Source organism: Eutrigla gurnardus (assembly GCF_963514095.1).
Source record: "Eutrigla gurnardus genome assembly, chromosome: 2".
NCBI classification, from domain to species: Eukaryota; Metazoa; Chordata; class Actinopteri; order Perciformes; family Triglidae; genus Eutrigla; species Eutrigla gurnardus.
In genome coordinates this window covers 32,711,672-32,736,070 of record NC_139916.1, presented here as the reverse complement: position 1 = coordinate 32,736,070, position 24,399 = coordinate 32,711,672, and the positions used below count along the sequence as shown (strand labels likewise).

The 24,399-nt window shown below is 43.6% G+C and overlaps 1 protein-coding gene across 3 annotated transcripts in view; it reads left to right on the top strand.

Annotated features, from left to right (window-relative positions):
* cadpsa (Ca2+-dependent activator protein for secretion a) overlaps positions 1–24,399 on the top strand; it is a gene marked incomplete at its 5' end in the record, with an annotated part of 352,388 nt that overhangs the window by 28,440 nt on the left and 299,549 nt on the right. For all 3 annotated transcript variants that reach the window (XM_084025306.1, XM_084025305.1, XM_084025304.1), the window contains one exon: positions 23,272–23,385. In XM_084025306.1, the coding sequence (XP_083881432.1) occupies positions 23,272–23,385 (114 nt within the window). The remainder of the gene's footprint in view (positions 1–23,271; positions 23,386–24,399) is intronic.

Below are 24,399 nucleotides of genomic sequence, written 5' to 3'. Positions count from 1 at the left end.
AAATTAAAGTTACAACTTTCAATGTGTTTATTATCTTGAATCAGTGGAAAACTTCCTGCTATGTGGAAGACATGTTGAAACAGCCAATCTAGACCTCTGCTTTATCGCTGTTTTATTGCGGGATAATCACTTTTTTTAGTTTTGCCTTATTTGAAGACATTTTTGTTTAACCAAATATCACAAATCACAAATTTGTCTCATAATTATTATTAGCACTATAATTGGTAGAGCAACATTTCCTGGGCTTCAAGGTCATTGATTCAAATTAGAAAAACTAGAATTACCACCTTGCCTTGTCATCACTTTATCATTTGATAAGACATTTGTGTGAAGTTGTCATCATTACCATATGAATTTTTTCACATATAGACGAAACAAAAACATAATGGAAGCACCACCCCATCTGGTGTTCCCCATGGGACCTTATTTCAGAAAAAATATGTCAGTTAGTCAATGGCAAGAGGCAAATCATTTTTGATCCCGTTTGAATTAAATCATGAATCACATGAGTTGTCAAATTAGAAGGTTATCTGTTGAAGTCCAGAAAGTGACAATGTGTCGTACGTTTGTCGTCCTATCATTAAGTTTAGTGTTAAACTGCTCATTCCATCTCTGGTCTCATACAACGTACGTCACCAACACAGCTGTTAGCTCAGCTTGCTAGCTAGCTAGCTAACTTAGCTAGCTACATCACCAACACGGTTGTTAACTCGTCCTGCTAGCTAGCTAACATAGCTAGGTCCCATCACTAATGTAAAGTTATCTTAGCTGATGTGTTTAATTCAGAGACTCTTTTTATGAGCAGGAAGAAAATGAAGGAGGAAACCTGTTGTTAGTGTCCATTACATCCTGGTACCGAACACACAGAAAGACCTGTTGTTAGTGTGAGTAACATTACATCCTGGTACCCAACACACAGAGAGACCTGTTGTTAGTGTGAGTAACATAACATCCTGGTACCCAACACACAGAGAGATCTGTTGTTAGTTTGAGTAACATTACATCCTGGTACTGAACACACAGAGAGACCTGTTGTTATAGTAACGTTACATCCTGGTACCCAACACACAGAGAGACCTGTTGTTAGTGTGAGTAACGTTACATCCTGATACCCAACACACACAGAGAGAGAGACTTTTCTTGATGTGTAAAATCATCTTTTATATTGACAAACATATGTTGAAGTCATGGCACAATTCAACACGACGAAAACATTATTTGTCATTGTAAAAAACTGACAGGCAGTGTGACTGAAAACTACATTTTAAATGAAAAATAGATCCGGGAGGTTTGTTAACTACTGTTTTGAAGCCTTGAGTACAGCATGTTGTCTATCGCCATCTTGGAATTTTTGCAGTAAACAAGAAGTGACCATATTTGGACTGCGGAGGAGCGACATCTGATGAATACAAGCAACTATGGTTCTGGTGTGAAGCTGCTAACAAAATTCACTTCATAATTCAAGGTCAACATTAGAACTAAGTGTTAATGTCATCTTAGTAGCTAACTTAGATTAGTAGCTAACTTAGATTAGCTCAGGAGGTAGAGCGGGTTGGCTGGCAACCGCAAAATTGCCGGTTCCATCCCCGGCTCCTCCTAGCTGAGTGCCTGGTGTCCCTGAGCAACACCTCACCCTAATTGCTCTTGACGAGCTGGCTGTCGCCCTACGTGGTTGACTCTGCTGTTGGTGTGTGAATGTGTGCGTGAATGGGTGAATGTCAGTCATTACTGTAAAGCGCTTTGGATAAAAGCGCTATATAATTGAGGACCATTTAACTGCATTGGTAGCAACCTGTCAATCACCGGGTAGCCCCGCCCCTAAAGCATCCCCTGCTTTCTGGTCTGTTGGACTCTAAATGGACCATAATGGAGAAATAAGAGAGAAGTAGGCTAATTTCTCATAGATGTCTAATCAGAGAGGATTCGCTCCCTGGTGGCCGGCAAAGAGAATCACTTGGTTGCCTCCTGGGACAGACTAAAACTCAAGTCAACTATTCGGAGAACTTGGCACTCACTTATGTGTGCAAGTCATTCAAATACACTGTAAACAATAATATATTGTATCAGTGCACATTAAACGAAACCAAGCAGTGAAAAAAAGCAGGACAGCTTTTTCGAATTATGCCATCAAAGCCTTTCAGAACATGTGTGTGTGTGTGTGTGTTGTATAAACAGATCAATAGGATCTGAATAATTCAAGAGGACAGCATGTAGACTCCTTATTATGATAAAAGCCTTGTCAGTTGTGTCCATGTACAAACACACTCTTTTAGAAGCTGTAATTAGGCTGAGGGTGAGTCATCTTACCAATCTAATGTAGTGAGACTCTAATATGATACTCATCAACAGCTTCTGCAGGGCAGCAGGGCAATTAGCTCGACAAATCCATGGCCTTTTAGACAGCCGACCAATGTTCCCCACAAGCTTTCCTTCACCGAAAGCGTCAAACCAGCAAGGGACTGTAGGGATGATCATACCAGGAAGGGACTGTGCTACATATCCTGTAATACAATACACTTCTATTCAGGACACAGTTGAAGGTCCATAGTACAGTAAAAGGGTAGGACGATATGCAAAAATATAGCAATTAATATATAGTACAATTCATAAACATAATGAGACTGACAGCCTGCATATTGATATATAAAATTTCTTATTACAGCAGAACAGGTCAGGCACACCAACACTAACATTTGGCTAGCACTACACCATCTTGGTAGTATCAGGAGCAGTCTCATGCCATCATTATAAGCCACATTTAGTCTCTGCATTTTGCGTTTCAAGGGAATTACCAGATAAAAAGTCAGAAAATACTAATTTCCTGTCTTCTTTACTTGTAATAATCATAATTTTGCTCTTATAAGCATTCTATTTGATATCAAAATCCACACCATATTGAGAACAAACCTTCAGAAGTTGTTGTAAACCAAATCATCTGCGTACATAAGGTGATTAATGAGACTATTGCCCATCACACATTAAATTGCAAGCATTTAACTGGACAAATCATCCATATACACATTAAACAGAAAAGGAGAAAAAAGTCCACCGTGGTGATCTCCTTTACCAACATGAAATGGTTCTGATACAGAACCCCCCATTTCATCTGCATAGACTGATGAGAATACCAGTAGAGTGGGAATTGTATAATTACTTTTGGGACTCCTCTATGATTCAATTTAAGAAATCGTTTTTCATGATTAACGTAATCAAAGGTCTTAGACGCATCAGTAGCACTTACAAGTTGTGGAATTCTGGCTATTATAATGATCTATACTATAATGATCTAATGTCCTTTAAGGCACATGTAAAAAAAAAAAAAACCTGCAAAACTACAAAACTCAATATTGCAAATTTTCGTTCCATCAGAAAATTCTAGTCTACAGAGGCTGCCAAAATGTTTTTACACTATGATTGTTAGTCATCTGAATTATTGTTTGACAAGCTGGTCGCAGGCCAACTTGAGCACATTAAAACCACTTGAATCACAATACAAACAAGCAATAAAAATTCTAGATAAAAAAAACAAAACACTTCCATCACTGTTCGATATTAAAAAAGTACCAGCTTTTAAGCTGGGAAGACCTCAAAAATATTTTAATGTATGCTTTTTAAGGTCACTCACAATCTAGCTCCACCACCACTTGCTGCTTACATCAACAGAAGAACAGGTACTGATCATGTCACAAGGGGATCGTCTAGGGGGGGATTGTGTTATTTCGTTGCGAAAAAGCACTTATAGTCAGTCAGCCTGGTCCATCAAAAGTGCAAGAGAATGGAATTCTATCCCACAACATATCAGATAACTAAACACATACACATCTTTTACCAAGCAGTTAAGACAATGGATGATCAATACATATACATGTCAGCACTAAAATAATTTGTTTTGAATGTGGTCTATTGGCAAGCGGGCTCAACATACTATGTATTTTTATTAGTGCTGTCAATCGATTAAAAAAAATTAACTAATTAATCGCACAATTTACCGTAATTAATCGCAATTAATCGCTTTCTTTCTTCTTAAGAATAAAGTATGTTATAATAGATATTTAAATGTAAAATGATGGAATTTATGTAGAATCAACACAAAGGAAGTATTTAAATTCAAATACTATTGTTAAATAGCAGCTTTTTTTTTACTTTAAGCATAGATTCTCTTATGTGAACTTCAGATTTCCAAAGAAACCATCAAGGCCATCAAAATTAACTGTCAGCTTGAAAAAGGCATATTTCATATATGCACTAACAGAACATTTCAAAAAGGTCCACAATAGAACATGCAAATATGGAAAAAAGAACAAGGAAATACTCTGCTGTGAAGTCAGAATGATAAATCCTTTTCACTCCATAGAACAACAATTCAGCTTAGTCCTCCTTTGCATTCAGCCCGTTACTGAGACAGACCAGTCTGTTTACATTGCCAGAGGACAAAGCAGCACACGCCACATCTAATGTTTCTCACACAGACAAATTACCGGGATAATAAAAAGAAAGCTTGCCACGATCCCCTCCCCCGCTGACGCCGCAGCCTCAGCCAAAATCTTATGCTGAACTCCGTTAAAAACTAATGGCTACCGGCTTTGCGACACACGTCGTCATAGGTCTTACTTCAGCCACCACAGGAAGTAAACTAAACACAGCTGCGTTAATTTCGTTTAAAAAAAATAACGCGTTAAATATTTCATAATTAACGCAAAGATTAACGCGTTAATTTTGACAACACTAATTTTTATTTTATTTTTCCCACTGGTGCTTTGTATTCTGCGCTCTGTTATTTTACCTTGCTACCTGCTGTGTTTGTTCCGAGATGTTCTGTTTTGTTCTGTCCTGCTTATGTTGTTTTTTATCCTTTTTATTTGTATTCTTTTTTTACATTGATGCCAGGGGACTACAGATGAAAATTAGCCTTTTGGCTAATTCTGGCATTTTTTACCCATGTATGATCATGCGTTTCATTAATTTGCACTGTCCCCTTCTTAAATAAACTGAATTGAATTGAATCAAAATGTCCTTTAAAGCAAATGTCGGTACCATGTTGCCATTTAAAACCATATTGGTTGTCACTGGTAAGAATGTACGGTTCCAACCTGTTGAGGAGTATTGTCTCTAACATTTTAGATGTTCAGCAGTTATTTTGTCATCTAAACCAAACACTGCAGATTGTACCTCTTCAGAATTTAAAATCACATCTTCATTGGGGTCAACATTTTCTTATTATATTGTATGGGAATGTCTCTTCTACACCAATTTTATTTGGTATCCAAAAATATGCATCTGATCTGTCCCTAAAAAAGGCTTTTAGCCAGTTTGATAAAAGCTTGTACATCTTTGTTGGATCTCGAGAGGGAAGAATGAAGCCCGACTACTTTGGGCCCTAGTTTCGTAGACCAGGCGCAGTCAGCTCTCAGCGCACCTGCGCCACGCCGACAGGGTGTGTCCGCCTGGACTTTGCAAGTTTCATGCACCGCGCAGGCTCGCGCAGGCACACCTCCCGTCATTCCCACCCGCGCAAGTGGGAAAGAGGGAGGAGAAGAAGGCGTGAGTGGGAGACGAGGAGGAGACGAGGCGTGGACTGGGATTAATACAGCCGATTCAGATCTTCACCAATCAAATGAGCTCCTCTCCTCTCCTTTAATGCGTTAGGGGAGGTTCAGTGCAAGTTCCGTCACTTGACAACCCGATCACAGAAGCAGCGCCGCCGCTCCCACCACGCGCATCACGCGCTGTGCGCGCGTATCATAATAATAACAATGCCGATATTATAAAAAAACAGGAGAGAGAGAGGGAGATGTTTTGGTCCGAGAGGCTGAGTTTCCGTTACGCGTGCCTTTGATCTGACGTCAGATGTGACGGGACAATCTATATAGATATAAATTCACGTATTGATTCAATTAGTTGCATTAAATAGTGTTTGTTGTGATTATTTATTGCATTTAAATGTGCCTGGAACTGTGGAAACCTGCCTGTGAGGTCTCAGTGACGTGTACGCACTGCGCGGCGTCAGCCAAACTTCCACTCCGCCAGCTGTGATTCGCATTGAATGAATGGACTTTATTTGCGCCTTGCGCTGAGAGTAGACCAGGTTGGGGCTGGCGAGCTTTCAGCACAGTCTCGGCAAGGCTTTTTGCCACGAAACTTCCGCTACGCCAAGCTGAATCGGTGACGCCTCCCCCTGCTGCGCCGCCACACCCATCTTGGCGCAGGCGATCCAACAAACTGCCAAACTGACCGTGCGCAAGGCTGCGTGGGTCGAAACTTGCATTGCGCCGGCTCCGCCACCCTGCACCGCCCCACGAAACTAGGGCCGTTTGTCTCTACTTGGCACTGTGTGTTCACCGCGTGCGTTTACCCCATGCGTTTACCCCGTGCGTTTATTTATGTTCACCATGTGTGTTGACACGACCTGGCTCAAAGGCCGCATCAAAAAGGAGGAAGCACACGGTTTTAAATGATACCCAAAGAAATATTTAATTAATTACAATAATCAAACAACTGAACGTGCAACAAAAGAATAACTGTGGGATGTGGCAGTCAGTTGTCAGTGGTGTAGTGATGTTGTAAATGTTAAATGTGCTGCAAAAGTGTTGTATGATGCAAACCATAAAAGAATAACGCCAACAGAACCAAAATGCGCTGCTGTCCTCAGGGAGCCAACCCCCACCAAATGACAGACAGGGTTTTAATCACCACCCCACAGCACACTGGCCAGGTGTACCGAGTTGTGCTAATCAGAGCCCCGTGCTACAATCAGCTCAGGATCTGAGGAGAGACAGAGAGAGAGAGAGACACACACAGACACACGCCCTAACGCCAAGCACAGGCCCTAACAGGGGCTGTGACAGTGTTCACTGTGTGTGTTTACCGTGGGTTAACCTTGTGTTCACTGTGTGTGTTCACTGTGTATGTTTACCGTGTGTCTTTACCGTGTGTTCACTGTGTTTATCGTGTGTGTTCACCGTGTGTTCACTGTATGTTCACTGTGTGTTCACCGTGTGTGTTTACCATGTGTTCATTGTGTGTGTTCACTGTGTGTGTTTACCCGGCTGTTATCTGCTCAACAACATATCACACACAACTTCATCAGAAAATGATCCGTTCAGAATAACTCAGAGCCTGTGCAGCAGAGTGGTCAGCAGTCGAGAGCAGAGGACTCACTGACACAGATGCTCTCTGTGCTTCTCCACCCTGATGCCTCCTTAGACTAATCCCTGATGAGTTCATGCTAGATTAATGAAATCTATCTAACCCGAAAGCTCTAGTTTGTCTCTGACATTGCTGCTCTCCAAATGTACCACAGTGTTGGTTTAATGCTCCTGAATGGGAAGAGTACAGTGTCTTTTGGCACCACACACCCGTTGGCCAATAAGGAAGTTGGTCGCCATTCAGCTTTTGACAGAGTGACTTGCCAGCAGCTGATCCTGTCCCAGTAAATGAGTGGGATGTTGTGAAGCTGTCTTTACTCTCGATCACTTTATCAATGCTTGGGAAAAAAAGGTGGATATTTAGTTTCACATGAAACATTGAAGAGCATACTTGTCTTTGTTTTTCTCTCCTTAAGGAGTGTTGAGGCCCCAGCAGGGGGGCGGATCCTGGATTCATGTGAGAGTGTGAGAATAGCGGCTCTCGTCCTGATAAGCACTTTCTCAATCCTTTGTTGTTCTGCTGTGCAGTGTGTAATCAGGGATTACCCATCCATTTGATGTTATGTCATCAGCTTGGATCTCCAGAATGTCCGCTGCTTATGAGCGTGTGCTGGACATTCATCTGGGATTCATAGGGATAGTGCACTATAGGGATAGTGCGCTATATAGGGAGTTCGCCATTTTGTAGGGGTGTCCGAATGTGTAGTGAGCATTACTATTCCCTATGTAGTGCACTCAACGTTTCCCACAATGCATCGTGAAAAGTAGTGTACAACCGATGGTCACTAACCGAGCAAATTTTACCATCATGCATTGGGCTGAAGGACAAATCGTGAAGGCACGAGAGCAGAGACAGCAGGAAAAAGCGGCAAAAATATGAATAATTGTATATTAATACATACACCGGGAACTCGCTGTTAATCCGTGGAATATTCACAGTTTGAATCTGTGAATATATATTTCCAACTTTACCGAACTCTTTATTTCACCTTATGGCAGGTTATTGCATAGTGTCATAGTGTCATAGCGTCATAGTGGAGTGGGTGACTATTCCTCAGCCTTCCTTGGTGTTTTGGTTTTGACATAAGCGCATGCACTGTCAAACTCGTGCAGCTGAGGGGGGGGGGGGGGGTATGCGCGGGGGACGCCTTGCCATAGCAACGGGGGAAACAGAAAGTTGATGAGCCAAACCAGCCGCAAGGTTTTCCCCTTATAATAAGCGTTGCTGCCCTCCTGTTTAGGCCTGTCATTAGAGGCGCTAGTTAAGTCCATTTGCCTTGATAATATAATTTTGGGCGAACATTGAGAGACTATGGCGGCCTAAATTAGACTATGGCGGTGCGCCATAGTCTCGTCAATGTGTGGAAAACACTGTCATTGGTCCTAGGCAACCAGTTGGCAGGTGGACGCGGCTGGTGGAACACGTCTTCCCCTCTGGTTGTTACAGAGGAGCCGCTGTCCGCCGACGATAGTGCGCGAAAATATCCAAAAGTCTTTACCTCTTGTGCTGTGATGCGCTCTGCCAGTCAAAATACTGAAACTGTTAAAGTAGAGTTATCCAAATCTGAAAAGCCTTTTTCGCTCACTGATTACCCTGTCTCTATTTCTCGCCAGGAATAAGCAGAAGAGCAAAAAGCAGATGAGACATTAAAATCGCTGTTTGAAATTTCGTTAACGAATACTATGACGAAATATGTTCGTCAAAAGCATTTTTTCTATGACTAAGACGAGACGATGACGAGCTAAAAATAGATCCTTGATGATAAAAACTATGACGAGATGTCTGCTTCGTTTTCGTTAACGAGACGGGACGGGACTAAAATGTTAATGGTGTGTTCTACGGACATTAAAAAAAAAACATGCATTTTTTTTCCTCTTAAACTAGAGAAACGGGGCTAAACAACGGTACCCTGCTTGCCCATGTGAGTGATTTATTTCTGACAACAAAACGAATGCGTAAAGTTGTAAAGATGTGACTAGATGTCTCCTCGTCTCCGTGGCGCATTTCTCCGTTTTGTTTATGTATATCGATCATTATTTTCATCCGCCATCTAGCTAGTGACGTATAGAGTTACGTTTATGCATCGGACGCTCGTAGTGGCTCCCATAGCGACTTTTACAGCCAATCGGAAAGCCTGATTTATGCTTGGCCGTGAGTTGTTGTGTTTGCCCAAACGGGAGACACGGAGGAGTTCAGAGCAGAGCAAATGACGGTCAAAGAGTTATTGTAGTGATAGAGAAAGTTAAATACATAAATGGCACAGAAGAAGTACACTATATACACACATATTTAGGGCAGGGAGTGGAAAGGACCATTCCTGGCAACAAAACCGCCCATGGACACTACCCAAAATAATATCAATATTTCATAGACAGAAGCAGCTAGAAGCTTGATGGAATGGAATTGTCCTGTTGTAAAAGCTCGCCACATGCAGCCCATAGGAAAAGAATGAGACAACAGATTCAACATAGGCCAAGTTATGGACCGGCAGCTTAAAGCAGATGCATGGGTGCAGCAGTGCTAAAATGTGACTAAAAGTAATGACTAAAAGTTGACTAAAATGTTTTTACTTTTCGTCGACTAAAACTAGACTCAAACTATGAAGGTAAACAATGACTAAAATGTGACTAAAACTAATAAGCATTTTCGTCTAAAGACTAAGACTAAATCTAAAATAGCCGCCAAAATTAACACTGCATCCAAGACAGTGGCTGCGTTTCAATAACAGTTTGAGTCGCCCTCGCTCACTTGCCCTAAGCACTTGCCCTCGGGGGAATCCCCGCCGCCATCTTAAGGGCTGTTCCATTTCCCTGAACAGCTGAAGTGAACTCCGTGAGATCGACCCTTGAGGGCTGAGTGATCGAGTGAACAACGATGGCCACTTCAGAGCTGTATATCACCCACAATGCATTGCAGTGGTGCACGAAAAATATGTCCATGCGGTGGCGATAATGAACCTCAAACACCATTGTCTGCTGTCTATTCACCACCAAGGAAGAAGAAGAAAGTAGAATTCAATTTAATTCATTTTCTTAAATTGTGCAATTAGACTGTCTGTTGCGGAGTTATGGCAGAGCCCACCGTTTACAAGTGTAATTATATAAGCCGACGTATTGCCATCAAGCGTAGAATACGTCTTCGTCTCAATGAAATGAGTCTCCGCATATTCTGTGTAATTTGGAATAGGCAGTATAGCGCTATTCCAACAACGTGTGGTTGATTCATGATTATCTGGGCTGTTAGTGAACGAGGGCAGGTGTGTTCCATTTACCCCTTTCACTCCCCCTCCGCCCTCTTTCCCTCCGCCCTCCAAGTGGCCTCCGTGTGACGTCATAGCAAGGGCTTAGGGCAAGTGAGCGAGGGCGACTCAAACCGTTATTGAAACGCAGCCAGTGTGTTGTTGAGGAAGTGGTCTCCGCACGCCGATTGTTTTGTTGGTGATCCATTTGTCCAGATGGTGGTGCCCGTTAAGTTTAAAGATCAACAAAACATTAAAATTAAACGGACCAAAGTTAACAAAGGAAATATTTAGATTACAGCGAGCCAGCCAGCATCTGCCACAGCGAGGGTGAGAGAGAGAGAGAGAGAGCCATCTTGGTTCAGCAGGCTTTTATACCGGGGGCCGGCCCAGTCAATCAGTCGCTCCGCCTACTGGGAACATGGAGAGACAGCAGGCAAAAGGAAACATAGGAAACATGCACAAAACTGTAACACTCCCACCCTTAAAGAAATAAATTGGGGGTAGAATTTAGCAATGTGCAAAAACACATGTTATAGCCTACGTAACATTTACATAAGTGGATGAATGTAAAAACACTCATCCAATGTCCAGGCTGAAAAATAAACCACACAGGTTCACTGTGAGGACATTACAAAAAGTTAGAACATTAATGAATACATTCTTCCCACAACTTATTTGTATACATTTTGTTCAATATAAGGAAAAACCTATGAGTGTGAAAGCGCATAAGCCACAACATTTTGGCACCCACGTATGGGTTGGATGTTAATATTGAAGGCTTGCAATATGAGGCACCAGCGCATTAGACGTTGGTTGTGATAACGCACCCGGTCCAGGAAAGTTAACGGGTTGTGATCTGTGTCCACAATCACTGGATTCGCTGCACCCCCAACGTAAACCTCAAAGTGTTGAAGCGCCAACATTAGGGCAAGGGCTTCCTTCTCAATGGTGGAATAGGCGCATTGATGGCAGTTAAATTTTCGAGAAACAAACAGGATGTTCCAGTCCGTCATAACCACATTGCATAAGTACTGCACGGCTCCTAAATCGCTTGCATCTACAGCGAGAACAAAAGCGATGGTAAAGTTAGGAGCGACAAGCACAGGAGCAGTTAAGAGCAATGCTTTGACAGAGTCTAAAGCGATACGACTCTCCTTGGTCCACACAAATGGCCTCTTGGTGCTGAGGTCGGTCAGAGGGGTGGCTACCACTGAGAACATTTTGCAAAATGATGAGCAATAAAAGTATTGCAGAAATCGAAATGCTCACCACCGCGTTCATTAACAGAGGTCTCTTTAGCCATTTGCGCCATGGTGCCTATAACAATGTTTGGCGTGAAAAACCTCTGGGTATTTCACAGCCACATCGTCAGGATGCACTTTGAGAAGTCGAAGTCACAACAGGATTATGGGTTACCACAGGGTTAGGAAATCCCACCTGCCAAATCATTCCCAAACAAAGCAATATGTTCGCAATAGGGAGAGAGGGACATACGCCCACTTTTACAGTGCCCATGACTATATCAGAAGTGAGTGTAATCTCCTTAAGTGGCACATTCACAAATCCCATGTCAAAACCTTGGACTACGACACTGGAAGAATGCGCGCATTAGGCTCCTCGAGCAACAAAACAGTCATAAATGGTGCAAAAGCCTGACAAATATTCTCCTCTTTCCGAGACGTCAAAGGAAGTGTCGAAACACATAGACCCAAACCAGATTAAGTCCTAGGTGAAGCAGTGGAGTTAAAGGTCCCATATTAGGAAAAACATGTTTTCTCTGAGCCACATCGATGAGCCATAGCTATACATCCACCGTAAACATTGGTGCTGGATGCTATTAAATCTTTGTGCTCACTGATGAACATGGCAACATTTTTCGGGAGACAGTTTTTAAAGTCCTCTTAAATTACTGCATCACAAAGGCCCTCAAGTATTGTAATATTCTGTGAGTTAAGCCAACTATCAAACAACAACTTTCTCACGCACGAACTCGACGTGCGTGAGCAACCCAGGCTCTCATAGTCAGCAGCATCCTCTAACGACAAGGATGTGTGCTTCTTCTCAAGTAAGGTGTTTTTGACTTGGATCTCCTCCAGTGCACCATCTCTTCCTTTTTTCATCATTGGATATGCTCGGGTGACCCACTCGTCCAAGGAAATTATGATTCCCTTGGTTGACGGATCAACGGCTGTAGAGAAGGGTTTTTCTTACATTTAATGCACCGTCTGTACATGCATTCCATGTTGCTTGTTCTGCAGACACAAGACCCATCTACCTGAGTTGTAGATGGGGTTGCAAGAATAACAAGCTGGTGAAGCTTCTTGATCTTAAAGCCAAATTTCAAGCACGTTTCTCTTTGTGATACTTTCGGTTTAATGATCCAGAAGGGCTTAGTCTACAGAACTGTGCCCTGGACAGCTTGTGCCGTGGATAATGAAATTTTGTGTGACGTCTATCCATTGTGCCATTCAATGCCCTCTTCCGGAATACCTGTCCTTTTTTGCAGGCCTCGACAGTTTTGCCATTAATGACGGTTGAGTTGTCATCCTGGTACAGGAAACGACTCACTAAATTTCCCATCAGCCGTCTCTGGCTGTTGTTGGGCAGGGTCTTGGGGTCTTTCTGGTGGGTAGCTCTCTTCTCACAGGTGCTACGGGGTGGTCCCTTTGCTTTATCTTGCAGCCTTTTCATTTTTTTCTTAAGATTACTAATTTCTCTTGCCTTTATTTTAAAATCCTCTTTGGTCTTGCTTAATTTTGACCTCAGTGAAGTTATTGTTGTCTTCCTTTTTCTGCCTGCTTTAGGGGTGGAGGTTGGGCAGTTGAATGGCAGTTGTATGGGGTGTGGTGCTACATGCACATCTTGTACATGTACAACATCGGGCTCATTGGTAGGGGTGGGGGTTTAAATAATAACAGGGCTGTCCAGAATATAATTTGTTTAGTTTAGCTGAACATTTGAATATTCAGCAGCAGGGTTAAGGGGGCTGACTCTCACACTGAGCTGAAATGGAAAGTTCAATGAATGAAATCTGAAGAGTTGAATATTCTGGTCCAGCCCTATTATACCACAACAAATGCACAGTAAGTGAGAGGGCAATGTAAAACAACCAATTGGATTTGACTAAATCTTTTTTACCAAATTAAATAATCAGATATCAAGTTACATTTGGAACAAAAAAACGCCCCGGATAAAAATAAATGTGCTTCAGAGACCTCGCTCAATGGGAGGGATGGCACTCCCCAATTTCTTGTATTACTATTTACATTAGAGTATTGCTATATTGGATGGATAATGATAATAATAACACTGACACTGATTGGCTAAATCTGGAGGGGGCATCAGTAAATTCCACTTCTTTAAAAACCTTACTGTGTTCTAAGTTGCCATTTACACAGCCCATTTCTAACTTTTCTTCTAACCCGGTTACTATTAGCACAAGATACAAGATACTGTATTGTCATAACTTGATGCCTTTGAACCTCCTGAAAAATAAATGGGAGACCGATTTAAATGAACCAATCACAGATGAGACTTGGCACAAAATTATACAGGGAATCTTCTCATCTTCCATTTGTCTTAGGCATGCTGTTATTCAGTTTAAAATTGTACACCATCTGCACTGGTCTAAAGATAGATTCTCTGGGCCCTAGTTTCGTAGACCAGGCGCAGTCAGCTCTCAGCGCACCTGCGCCACGCTGACGGGGTGTGTCCGCCTGGACTTTGCAAGTTTCGTGCACCACGCAGGCTCGCGCAGGCACACCTCCCGTCACTCCCACCCGTGCAAGTGGGAAAGAGGGAGGAGAAGAAGGCGTGAGTGGGAGACGAGGAGGAGACGAGGCATGGACTGGGATTAATACAGCCGATTCAGATCTTCACCAATCAAATGAGCTCCTCTCCTCACCTTTAATGCGTTAGGGGAGGTTCAGTGCAAGATCCGTCACTTGACAACCCGATGACAGAAGCAGCGCCGCTGCTCCCACCACGCGCATCACGCGCTGTGCGCGCATATCATAATAATAACAATGCCAATATTATAAAAAACAGGAGAGAGAGAGGGAGATGTTTTGGTCCGAGAGGCTGAGTTTCCGTTACGCGTGCCATCCGCCTTTGATCTGACATCAGATGTGACGGGACAATCTATATAGATATAAATTCACGTGTTGATTCAATTAGTTGCATTAAATAGTGTTTGTTGTGATTATTTATTGCATTTAAATGTGCCTGGAACTGTGGAAACCTGCCTGTGAGGTCTCGGTGACGTGTGCGCACTGCGCGCTGTCAGCCAAACTTCCACTCCGCCAGCTGTGATTCGCCTTGAATGAATGGACTTTATTTACGCCTTATGCCTTGCGCCGAGAGTAGACCAGGTTGGAGCTGGCGAGCTATCAGCTATCAGCGCAGTCTCGGCGAGGCTTTTTTTCCACGAAACTTCCACTACGCCAAGCTGAATCTGTGACGCCTCCCCCTGCTGCGCCGCCACACCCATCTTGGCGCAGGCGATCCACCAAACTGCCAAACTGACCGTGCGCAAGGCTGCGCGGGTCGAAACTTGCATTACGCCGGCTCCGCCACCCTGCGCTGCGCCACGAAACTAGGGCCCTCTAAGATCAAAGTTGACATACTGTCCTGTTTTTGTTTTGTTGGACCTATGTTAAATTGTAAAACTGAATAAAAAAGATCATCATGGCCATAGTATATCAATGATTTTGTGAGAATGACCCAAGTAAGCCTGCTTCGCTTTCCCCACAAAAATGCATTGCAACATCACGGACCACACGTGGCCATTTCAAAACTGTAGCAACTCTCTCAAAATGAGCAAAGAACTTATCCACATTGTGAAAAGCGAGGGTCTCCTTTTACCAGAGGCTACTGTTTTTCCCGAAAGTTTACACACATATCGTCAAACTTACCCTACTAGCCACTCTACATTTCCCAGCATGCCACACATCAGCTGCCGTTGCGGCGGCGTTCCACTACTACAGTAGCGACCAACACGGTCGGCGAAGCAAACATACAACCACTACACATGTCAGTTCAAGGCAAGGCAAGGCGCAAGGCAACTTTATTTGTATAGCACATTTCATACACAAGGCAGACTCAAAGTGCTTCACATCATACAACAAAGTGAAAAAAAATAGAAGAATTAAAAGAAAATAAAGGAAAAATTAAAAATGCATTACAGAAAGAAAAGGAGAATAAAAACATATTTGCAATAATTAAAAACAGTGCAGACATTAGAAGATTTAGCAGAAAGCTATGGTGAACATAAAAGTTTTCAGTCTAGTTTTAAAAGTGGTCAGAGTTGGGGCAAGTCTTACATCTTCAGGAAGTTTATTCCAGCTATTTGTTGCATAGTGACTAAATGATGCTCTCCCGTGATTGTTGTTTACTCTGGGAATCACTAACAGATTGGTCTCAGAAGATCTTAGTGGTCTAGAAGGCTTATGTAGTGGGAGCATATCAGTGATATACTTCGGTCCTAGAACATGTAGTGATTTATATGCGAGCAGGAGGATTTTGAAATCAATCCTCTGACATACAGGGAGCAATGTAAGGATTTAAGAATTGGTGTAATGTGCTCACATTTTTTGGTCTTTGTAAGAACTCTAGCAGCAGCGTTCTGAACAAGCTGTAGCTGCCTGACAGTTTTTTTTTCGGAAGACCTGCAAGGAGACCATTACAGTAGTCTAGCCTACTAGTTATAAAGGCATGTACAAGTTTTCTAAGTCTTGAGCTGACATGAGCCCTCTAAGTCTTGCTACATTTTTGAGGTGATAGTAGGCTGATTTTGTTACTGATTTAATGTGACTGTCGAAATGTAAATCAGAATCCATAATTTTTCTGGCTTTGTTTGAGGTTTTCAGGGACAGAAAGTGAAGGTGTTGAATTACTTTAAACCTTTCTTTTTTAGCACCAAAAACAATTATCTCAGTTTTGTCCTCATTTAGTTGTAGGAAGTTTTGGCACATCCAGTCTTTGACTTGCTGAATGCACTGGCACAGAAGATCTATGGGGCGATAGTCGTTTGGTGATAGTGCTACATAGATTTGGGTGTCATTGGCATAGCAATGGTGGTCAATGTTATTATTTTGCGTGATTTGTCCTAGTGGGAGCATGTAGATGTTGAATAAAGTCGGCCCCAAGATTGAACCTTGGGGGACTCCACACGTTACATTGGTAGGTTCTGATACAAAGTCGCCAATGGAAACAAAATAGTTCCTATCTTGTAGATATGACTTGAACCAGCTTAAGACTGTGCCTGAGAGCCCCACCCAGTTTTCCAACCTGTCCAAAAGTATTGAGTGGTCGACAGTGTCAAATGCAGCGAAATCCTGACTGGAAGTTGTTGTGGCAGCCAGTTGAAGCCAGGAAGTGATTTAGTTGTTGGAGGACAACTTCCTCAATTATATTACTTATGAAGGGTAGATTTGAAATTGGTCTGTAGTTGTTGATAATAGAGGCATCTAGGCTCCGCTTTTTTAGAAGAGGTTTAATGACTGCAGTTTTGAAGGCCTTTGGGAAATTGCCTGATTGAATGGAGTTATTAACTATTTGCAATACGTCTATTGATAGGCAGTCAAAAACATTCTTAAAAAAGTTGGTGGATGATTTTAGATTTGTCACCGTTTCCACTAGAATTTTAGAGTCTATGGCATTAAAGCTTGCCATCATTGCGGTGTTACTTTTGCCTGAACAGGGTGGTGATCCAACTTTTTTGTTTGAGATATTGATGGCGTGTCTGATGCCTTCAATTTTATTAGTATAAAAGAATGCAAACTCATTGCATTTCTGCGTGGAATGGAGTTTAGCTGGTATTTGTGTTGGGGGGTTGGTCAGTCTGTCAACAGTTGCAAATAGGGTTTTCGTTAATCCTTGTTTTCCTTGTTAGTGTTGTTGTTTATGATATTGGAGAAGAATGTTTCTCTCGCATTTTTTAAGACTAAATTGTAGGCCCGGAGCAGTGACGGCGCGGGGGGCGGGGGGGGGGCAAGCAGGGTCTCAAGACCCTACTGTCAAAGGCTGCGCCCCCCCTTCTGCTGTCCGTTTCTCAATGGGCAGTTTGTACAAGGACCGCCAGCTGCCTTTCGGGGAAGAGTCTGGGCCGAAGAAACCGGTCCACCTCGACTCCTCTAGTCCAGCCAAAGAGCATGTTTAGGACCTTGAGGCTGATGCAGTAGAGTGCCTTTCTCCCCACATCCTTGAAACTGTCCAGGTGAGGAGTTGTGAATGACAGCAGCTGACCTCCCTCCCGCCAATCCCCCACTGCTGGGGTGATCCGCAGAGAGGGGAAGCTGTACTCACATTCCTCAATCCACTGATCGCACAGAGTCTGGTCCTTTGCAAAAAAGTCTCAGATGCGGCAGCAGTGAAGACCAGACTTCCTCCACGACTTTGTTGATCAGCCTGATGGAGGTGATGTTACTCCTCTCTCTCAGCGTGGTTGTGGATGTCGCCGTCATCTTCGTCAGATGGCCCAGTTTGGTGCAACCAGCTTCCCTCAGGCTTACTCTCAGGCTGGCAGACTGCAGTGTCTGAGTCCTAATGAAGTTATTATTAAACAAAGGTTCTTCAAGCAGCCACATGCCCTGAGTCTCCTCGAAGTCTCGGGAAAAAACAAACATCTGCCAAGCCTGCAGCACAGATTGGTAAAAAGGTGTCAGTCCCCCAAGGTCCACTTTTTCAGGCTGTACGAGGAAAAGCTGCTTGTCGTAGCCCAAGCGCCCAGCTCTCCTCAGCAACAGTCGAGCTGTATCAAGCCAGCCTGGGCCGGAGTCATACAGCAGCCTTTGCGCAGTCTGGAGTCGAAAAGCAGAAATCTTTGACTGGATACTGATTAGTCCTTGTCCTCCTGCAACTCTACAGCCAAGCTGTAGAGTTGCCCTGAAATTGGACAACCCTGCCTTATCCCTCGCTGCACAGGGATTGGCCGACTCAACCCCACCCCTGTCTTTACCATGCACTGTGCACCACTATACAACAAACCAATCCATGCCACAAAACCATCACCAATACCAAACGCCCTCAGTGCAGAAAAAAGGTAGGAGTGATCCACCCTGTCAAAGGCTTTTTCCTGGTCCAAGCACACAATACCAAAATTTACATTTGTATCTGATCTACACACATCAATGACATCTCGGATCAGGAAAATGTTATCAAGAATTGTCCTGTCAGGTACACAGTATGTTTGGTCCGAGTCTACGATTAAACCCAGGAAGTCCTTCAGCCTATTGGATAAGGCTCTGGAAAGAACCTTGTAGTTCTTTCACAGAGGAGGGCTATTCTCGTGTCCTACCTGCTCGGCTACGGCCAGCAGAACCTCCTCCACGGTGACATTACCTTCCGGAGGAACGATCCGCACTCCCTGTCTAATGGACGGAGGTGGCGTCCCAGCCGACGCCATTCCTCCGGGAGCGGAAAAAAAAAACACCAGCACCCACAAACTCATGTTTTACACGCAATGCAAACAGTTAGAAAGGCTTACCTGATCATGCAGTTAGAAACAGTGAAGAATCAGCCGAAGGGCAGTACCCAAAACCATAAGCTCAAAAACCAAACTCCGCGCCACCACCACACCGCCACTCACACTCACGATCACCGGAAACGGAAACAGAGAGGAGAGGAGAGAGGAGGAGAGGAGGTGGAGATGAGAGGAAGACAGGAGTGGAGAGTGAAGGAGAGGAGAACAGAAGGAGAGAGAAAACATATTTAGTGAGTTAAGAGACAGTTGTAAGAGTATACTGTATACACTGTGTTACACTCTTGTAAATCCACAGATGTTCTCTGTGGTGGATTTGTATTGTTTTTTGTGCTTGTTGTTTGGCACTTAATTTCATTAAAAGTAGTTAAATATGCTTGTGTTTGTTTTATGATAAACGTTTAGTAACATGCATTCGACAATATGTAGTGTATCAGCACGGCCACGGGAACAGTACATCTATATCTATTATAGTATTATTTGTTGGTGTCAGAATTCACTAGCCCCTCCTATAAACAATCAGACCCCCTCATTGCCCCCCCAATAATAATTTTCTGGTGCCGCCGCTGAAGTGAGATGACACATATTTCCAACTGACCTCCTCTTTAACAATAATCATCTATGCACTGATGTATTATGGATAAACAGTAGCTCACAGCTGGCTCTTGTTAATCTCAACTGTGAACTTTGACCCCCATTATGGAAAGTGTAATGTCATACTGCTTTCTCTGTGGCAGTGGCCAAGGTTTGCCAGAGCTGCAAACGAAGATTGGCCAATGGGTGTGGAGCCTTCTAGCAGGGAGGAAGGCTCTTATTGGTCATGTCATTGTAGTGGTATTGCTTTTGTTGAACAATGATTTAGTATATTTTAAACAACCTGTTTAAATGCAGTGGCCAATGGAGACTAGAGGCACATAGAAGTAGAATAGGATCAGAGCAGACACTGTTTTCAGTGGTCACGTGACTTGAAAAAAGAAAATGGAAATTGTTTTTATGGTGTCAACATAGTGGGGCTGTAACGTGTTCACATCTCACCAGGAAGAGAGAAGCTCCAGAGACAGATATCTAGAAAGTTAGCTAGGTAGCTGGTTAGCCAGTAAGCTAGCTAGGCAGCTTGTCCTTCTGGAGGAGGAGAGACTGTTAGACTCAGTTCTGCTGCTAGTTTACTAATTCCGCTGCTTTGATGTTGCACTTGTCATGTTCCAGCATCAGTTTAGTTTCCTCCGGTGTGATCAGTGATGTATTGTCTCTACCTGTCTGTCTCTATATCTCTTTGTTCCTAACATTACTCCGCTGATAGTTGTTACTGTGCTCAGTGAGACTTGTTGCGAGTCGATTTACTTTATACAGAAGCGGCCTGTTACAACGGTCTGTACCTCCTGCGACGTTGATTTGCATGGGAGGGCCGTAGGAAATCTGTTTACATTTTTTCCAATTTCCGTGTTTTCTGTTTAATTTTTTATAAATTCTGTTTAAAGGAGTCATAACCTGGTTTTATACGTATCCAGCCCCCCTTGGATCGCTTTGGATCAATTCGTAAAACTTATTAGAAAAAAAAAAAAAAAATTTAATCAAACATTGAGCTTGTTCTGACCCTGTTTCGTACCGCGATTTTATCACGCGAGATTACGCGCGAGGTTTTGACTGGTCCGGATGTGCATTGTATAATATGTAATGAGGCGCGCGTTGATTCGCCGCAGGAAGGACAGAGCCGGGGGGGCTTGCCTGCATGCAGACTCCAAAACATAATGGCGGCGCTTCGGCGATTTCAGGTAGCGGACGGGGCGGGGTTGGGTGGTGAAAGAGGGGTGGGCTTATGCAAGTAGCCGCCACGGTGACGTCACCGAAGGCGCAGAATCAAAATCTCGTGCTTTAGGAATGCACACCCTTGTGTGCTATTCCTGTTCGGAAAAAGAGCAGAAGCGAAAAAACGGCGCCACTTTCAAACTCCAGCCTTTCAGGCAAGTTTCAACTGAGGTCAAACACAGATATGCATGTTTTAACAAGAGAAATTGCGATTTCCTGGTGATGACTCCTTTAAGAATTTAAGAGACCTGGATGTACCTAATCAACAACTCAATAAGAAAATATGAGAAATTCAAATTCCTTGCCATTTACACCATGCAAATATGCATTGCAAAAAATGTAATCATTTATGGGAGAGTCACACTTTTTTAGATGATTACTTTGGACCCACCCACACACACACACACACACACACACACACTTTTACCATGCCAAAAGTCAGCACATCTGTCGACCCACTGCTTTTTTTTAAAGCTCTGGTCTACAATTTGAAAGATTTGTCAATTGAGCCAAAATCAATAGTAATAGTAATTAATAGTAATAGTAGCCATCCGGTCCGCATGGCTACTATTGGCTAAATTTTCCGATCCAATCATCGCTCACTCTCCTGCTCCTGCTCACGTCTCGTCCCGACTCACTTCCGCGTTTGAAACTACGAGCAGACAAGACGCTTGTTGCCCTGAGCAGTTCAGGTATGGAGCAGGGCTCTCACGTGTTTAACTGAGTTCAGAGTGAGATTCTGGCTTAGGCTGTGGCGTCAGCAGGGAGGGGGGGGGGATTGTGGCGAGCGATCGCCGAGCAGTTTGGGATCGGGGACGTAATGCAGTAAGGGTGAGAGAGAAACCCGACCGGCACCCGCTGCATTTACACCGATACTGTTTCATCATTCATGGCCATAATAAACACTATTACTGCTTTGTACATGTTGTGGAAGTCCCGGACACACCGGGAAACTAAACGGTGTCCTGTCTGAGTTCATACCCGGAGGGTATGTTCCCATTCATTGTTTATGTAAGAAGCCGTGCAATGCCATTGCGTCGCGGCGAGTTTCAGGAGACGGCGCCGCCTCCCGCAAACTCTCGAAAATCTTTTAAATTGACCGTTGTCGATCTAAAATAAAGACAGATTCAGCAACTGCATAGCTTATTTCATAAAATGTTTTCAGAAACACATTTCGGTGAACTATTTTCGTAAAATATGAGGGAGGTGGGAGGCTCGAGGGTAGAACGATACGTGCTCGGAGGGAGGGGGGATTAAGGAGCACAGAGGGGAGGGGTGTGTGTGTGTGTGTGGGGGGGGGGGATGCTTTTTTTCAAACCTTTCAAATCGTAGACCATAGCTTTAAAGTGATGGTTCGAAGTGAAATGCACCCGAGGTAATTTCCACCATGACATCCAGCCAAATACCCCCACGGAAGCATTTTTAGCGATGGTCAGCATTGGTCAAGATAGCCGCTATCAGCCGAATGGCTTAGTACTAGCGCTATGGTACTGGGGGTATATCTCGTAAATTACCCCACTAATAATGCATGGAATGTTACCAAACTTCTACAGTAGTACACATAGGGTCTGTACTCACAAAACGAGGCATTTGAAAGTTTGTAAGTAAACCAGGAGTTTATTTAAAAGAACACTTGCCTGATAGCTTCTATCCTCGGCTGCTATGCTACGGCAGCGTAGACGCCACTTCCGTGTTTACCCAGCCGATGCCGTGACGCGAGTTTCATGCGAGAGTATGAAAAAGTTCCGCTAAATGTTTATAAATGCTTGTATTATCAGGTCAACAAGTGTTGACCTGATAATACAAGCATTTATAAAAATGTGTTGACCTGATAATACAAGCATTTATAAAAACTCAGCAAAACTTTTTCTTGGTTTACTTACAAACTTTCAAATGCCTCGTTTTGTGAGTACAGACCCTATGTGTACTACTGCAGAAGTTTGGTAACATTCCATGCATTATTAGTGGGGTAATTTACGAGATATACCCCCAGTACCATAGCGCTAGTACTAAGCCATTCGGCTGATAGCGGCTATCTTGACCAATGCTGACCATCGCTAAAAATGCTTCCGAGGGGGTATTTGGCTGGATGTCATGGTGGAAATTACCTCGGGTGCATTTCACTCGGAACCATCACTTTAAGTTTCACTTTTTTCTTTTTTTTTTCCTTTCTGAACATTTCTGATGTGAGATTCATCACATGGATTCTTGGAGGTTGGATCATTTACAGAAAAGTTGTTCTGTATAATAATAGTCTTTGACATGACTATGACATGATCATTGTGTGTGTGTGCGTGTCTCAGCCCCGCCCTCGGTGAAACAGACAGACAGGCGAGCAGCTACATGAAGCTTTGTGCCAGTTACACTTAAACACAGTAGAGACTCTCGCCAACGTTGTTTACTTTCTTTCATTCGGCTTTGGTTTGGTGACAAACGTTTAGAATGAAAGGAAAGAGAAAGTTGAGTCTCGTTGTTATAAACATACTGTGTAAATGTTAAAGTTGTGCTTTTAAAAATATATATATCTATAGGTGAAGAAAGTTGTGTTTTGCATTGAAACCTGACCGCTTGGACATTGTCCTCTTGTCTCCATCTTCAGATCAGCAAGCAGCAGCTGCAGACTGTCAAAGAGCGCTTCCAGGCCTTCCTCAATGGAGACACACAGATCGTGGCTGACGAGGCTTTCATCAACGCTGTCCAGAGCTACTATGAGGTGAGTCTGTATGATCTGAACTCACAACACAGATTTTTCATTTTTTTCACCCTGGTATGAATCCATTTGATTGATAGACTGCTGCTGTGTTTGTTAAGACATTAAGCCTACTGTGGCTGTATGTGACCTCTGACCTCCGTGTAGAGGGGGGGAAGGGACTTTCTCTGTAGAATCGGTTAAAAACCTGTTACTTGTGATGTTATTTCTGTGTCATTATTCGTGAATAGACATTAGACTGCACCCTTTAAGTCATTCCATGTGTCTGGAGTCTGTTAAATCCACCATGTAAGCCTCTTCTTGTTCAAAGGGAATGTGTCCAAGCAGGCAAACTAATAATGTGGAGAAGATGATCCAAACCTCAGCGGAGGTAACTTGTCTTAGCCTTGAGAGTGTGCACTGAGCTCCTTGGACAGTCTTACTAATATGCTCCCAAACGAGCAGGATCCTGTTGGACGGGTCCGCCAAGAACAAAAGAGGGAAATAAAGTCTGCGCGCCATGTAAAATTTTACTGGGTTGGACTTATCATTTGCAACTCAATGTTTGACATAGAAAACCTGGAGTGACAGACAGACTCAGAAGAATCACGGGACCGGACGGGACAATTCGGGAGGCGGGCCAGGAGGGCGACCAAGCAAACAGGGCCGCTCGGGAGGCTGGGCAGGAGGGTGAGGCCAGGCAGGCAGGGCAGGTACTGCAGGCTGCTGAGACTCCAGCAAGGCAGGGACTGCAGGCTTCTGAGACCCTGGCAAGGCAGGGACTGCAGGCTGCTGAGATTCCGGTGAGGCTGGGACTGCAGGCTGCCGTCAGAACAGGAATGGGCGACGAGCAGACCCTTGGCAGGCTGCGTGGAGCAGGCGGCAGAGGGACCTCCGTCAGGACAAATCCCCAGGGCGCCTTTGCACCCATTACCACTGATGAAGCTCCTGTTTGAACGGAATGGCATGGACCTCATCGGCATCACAGCATTAGTATATAGCCGCTGGTTGTTATACAGAATAAGGCATTAATTAGTG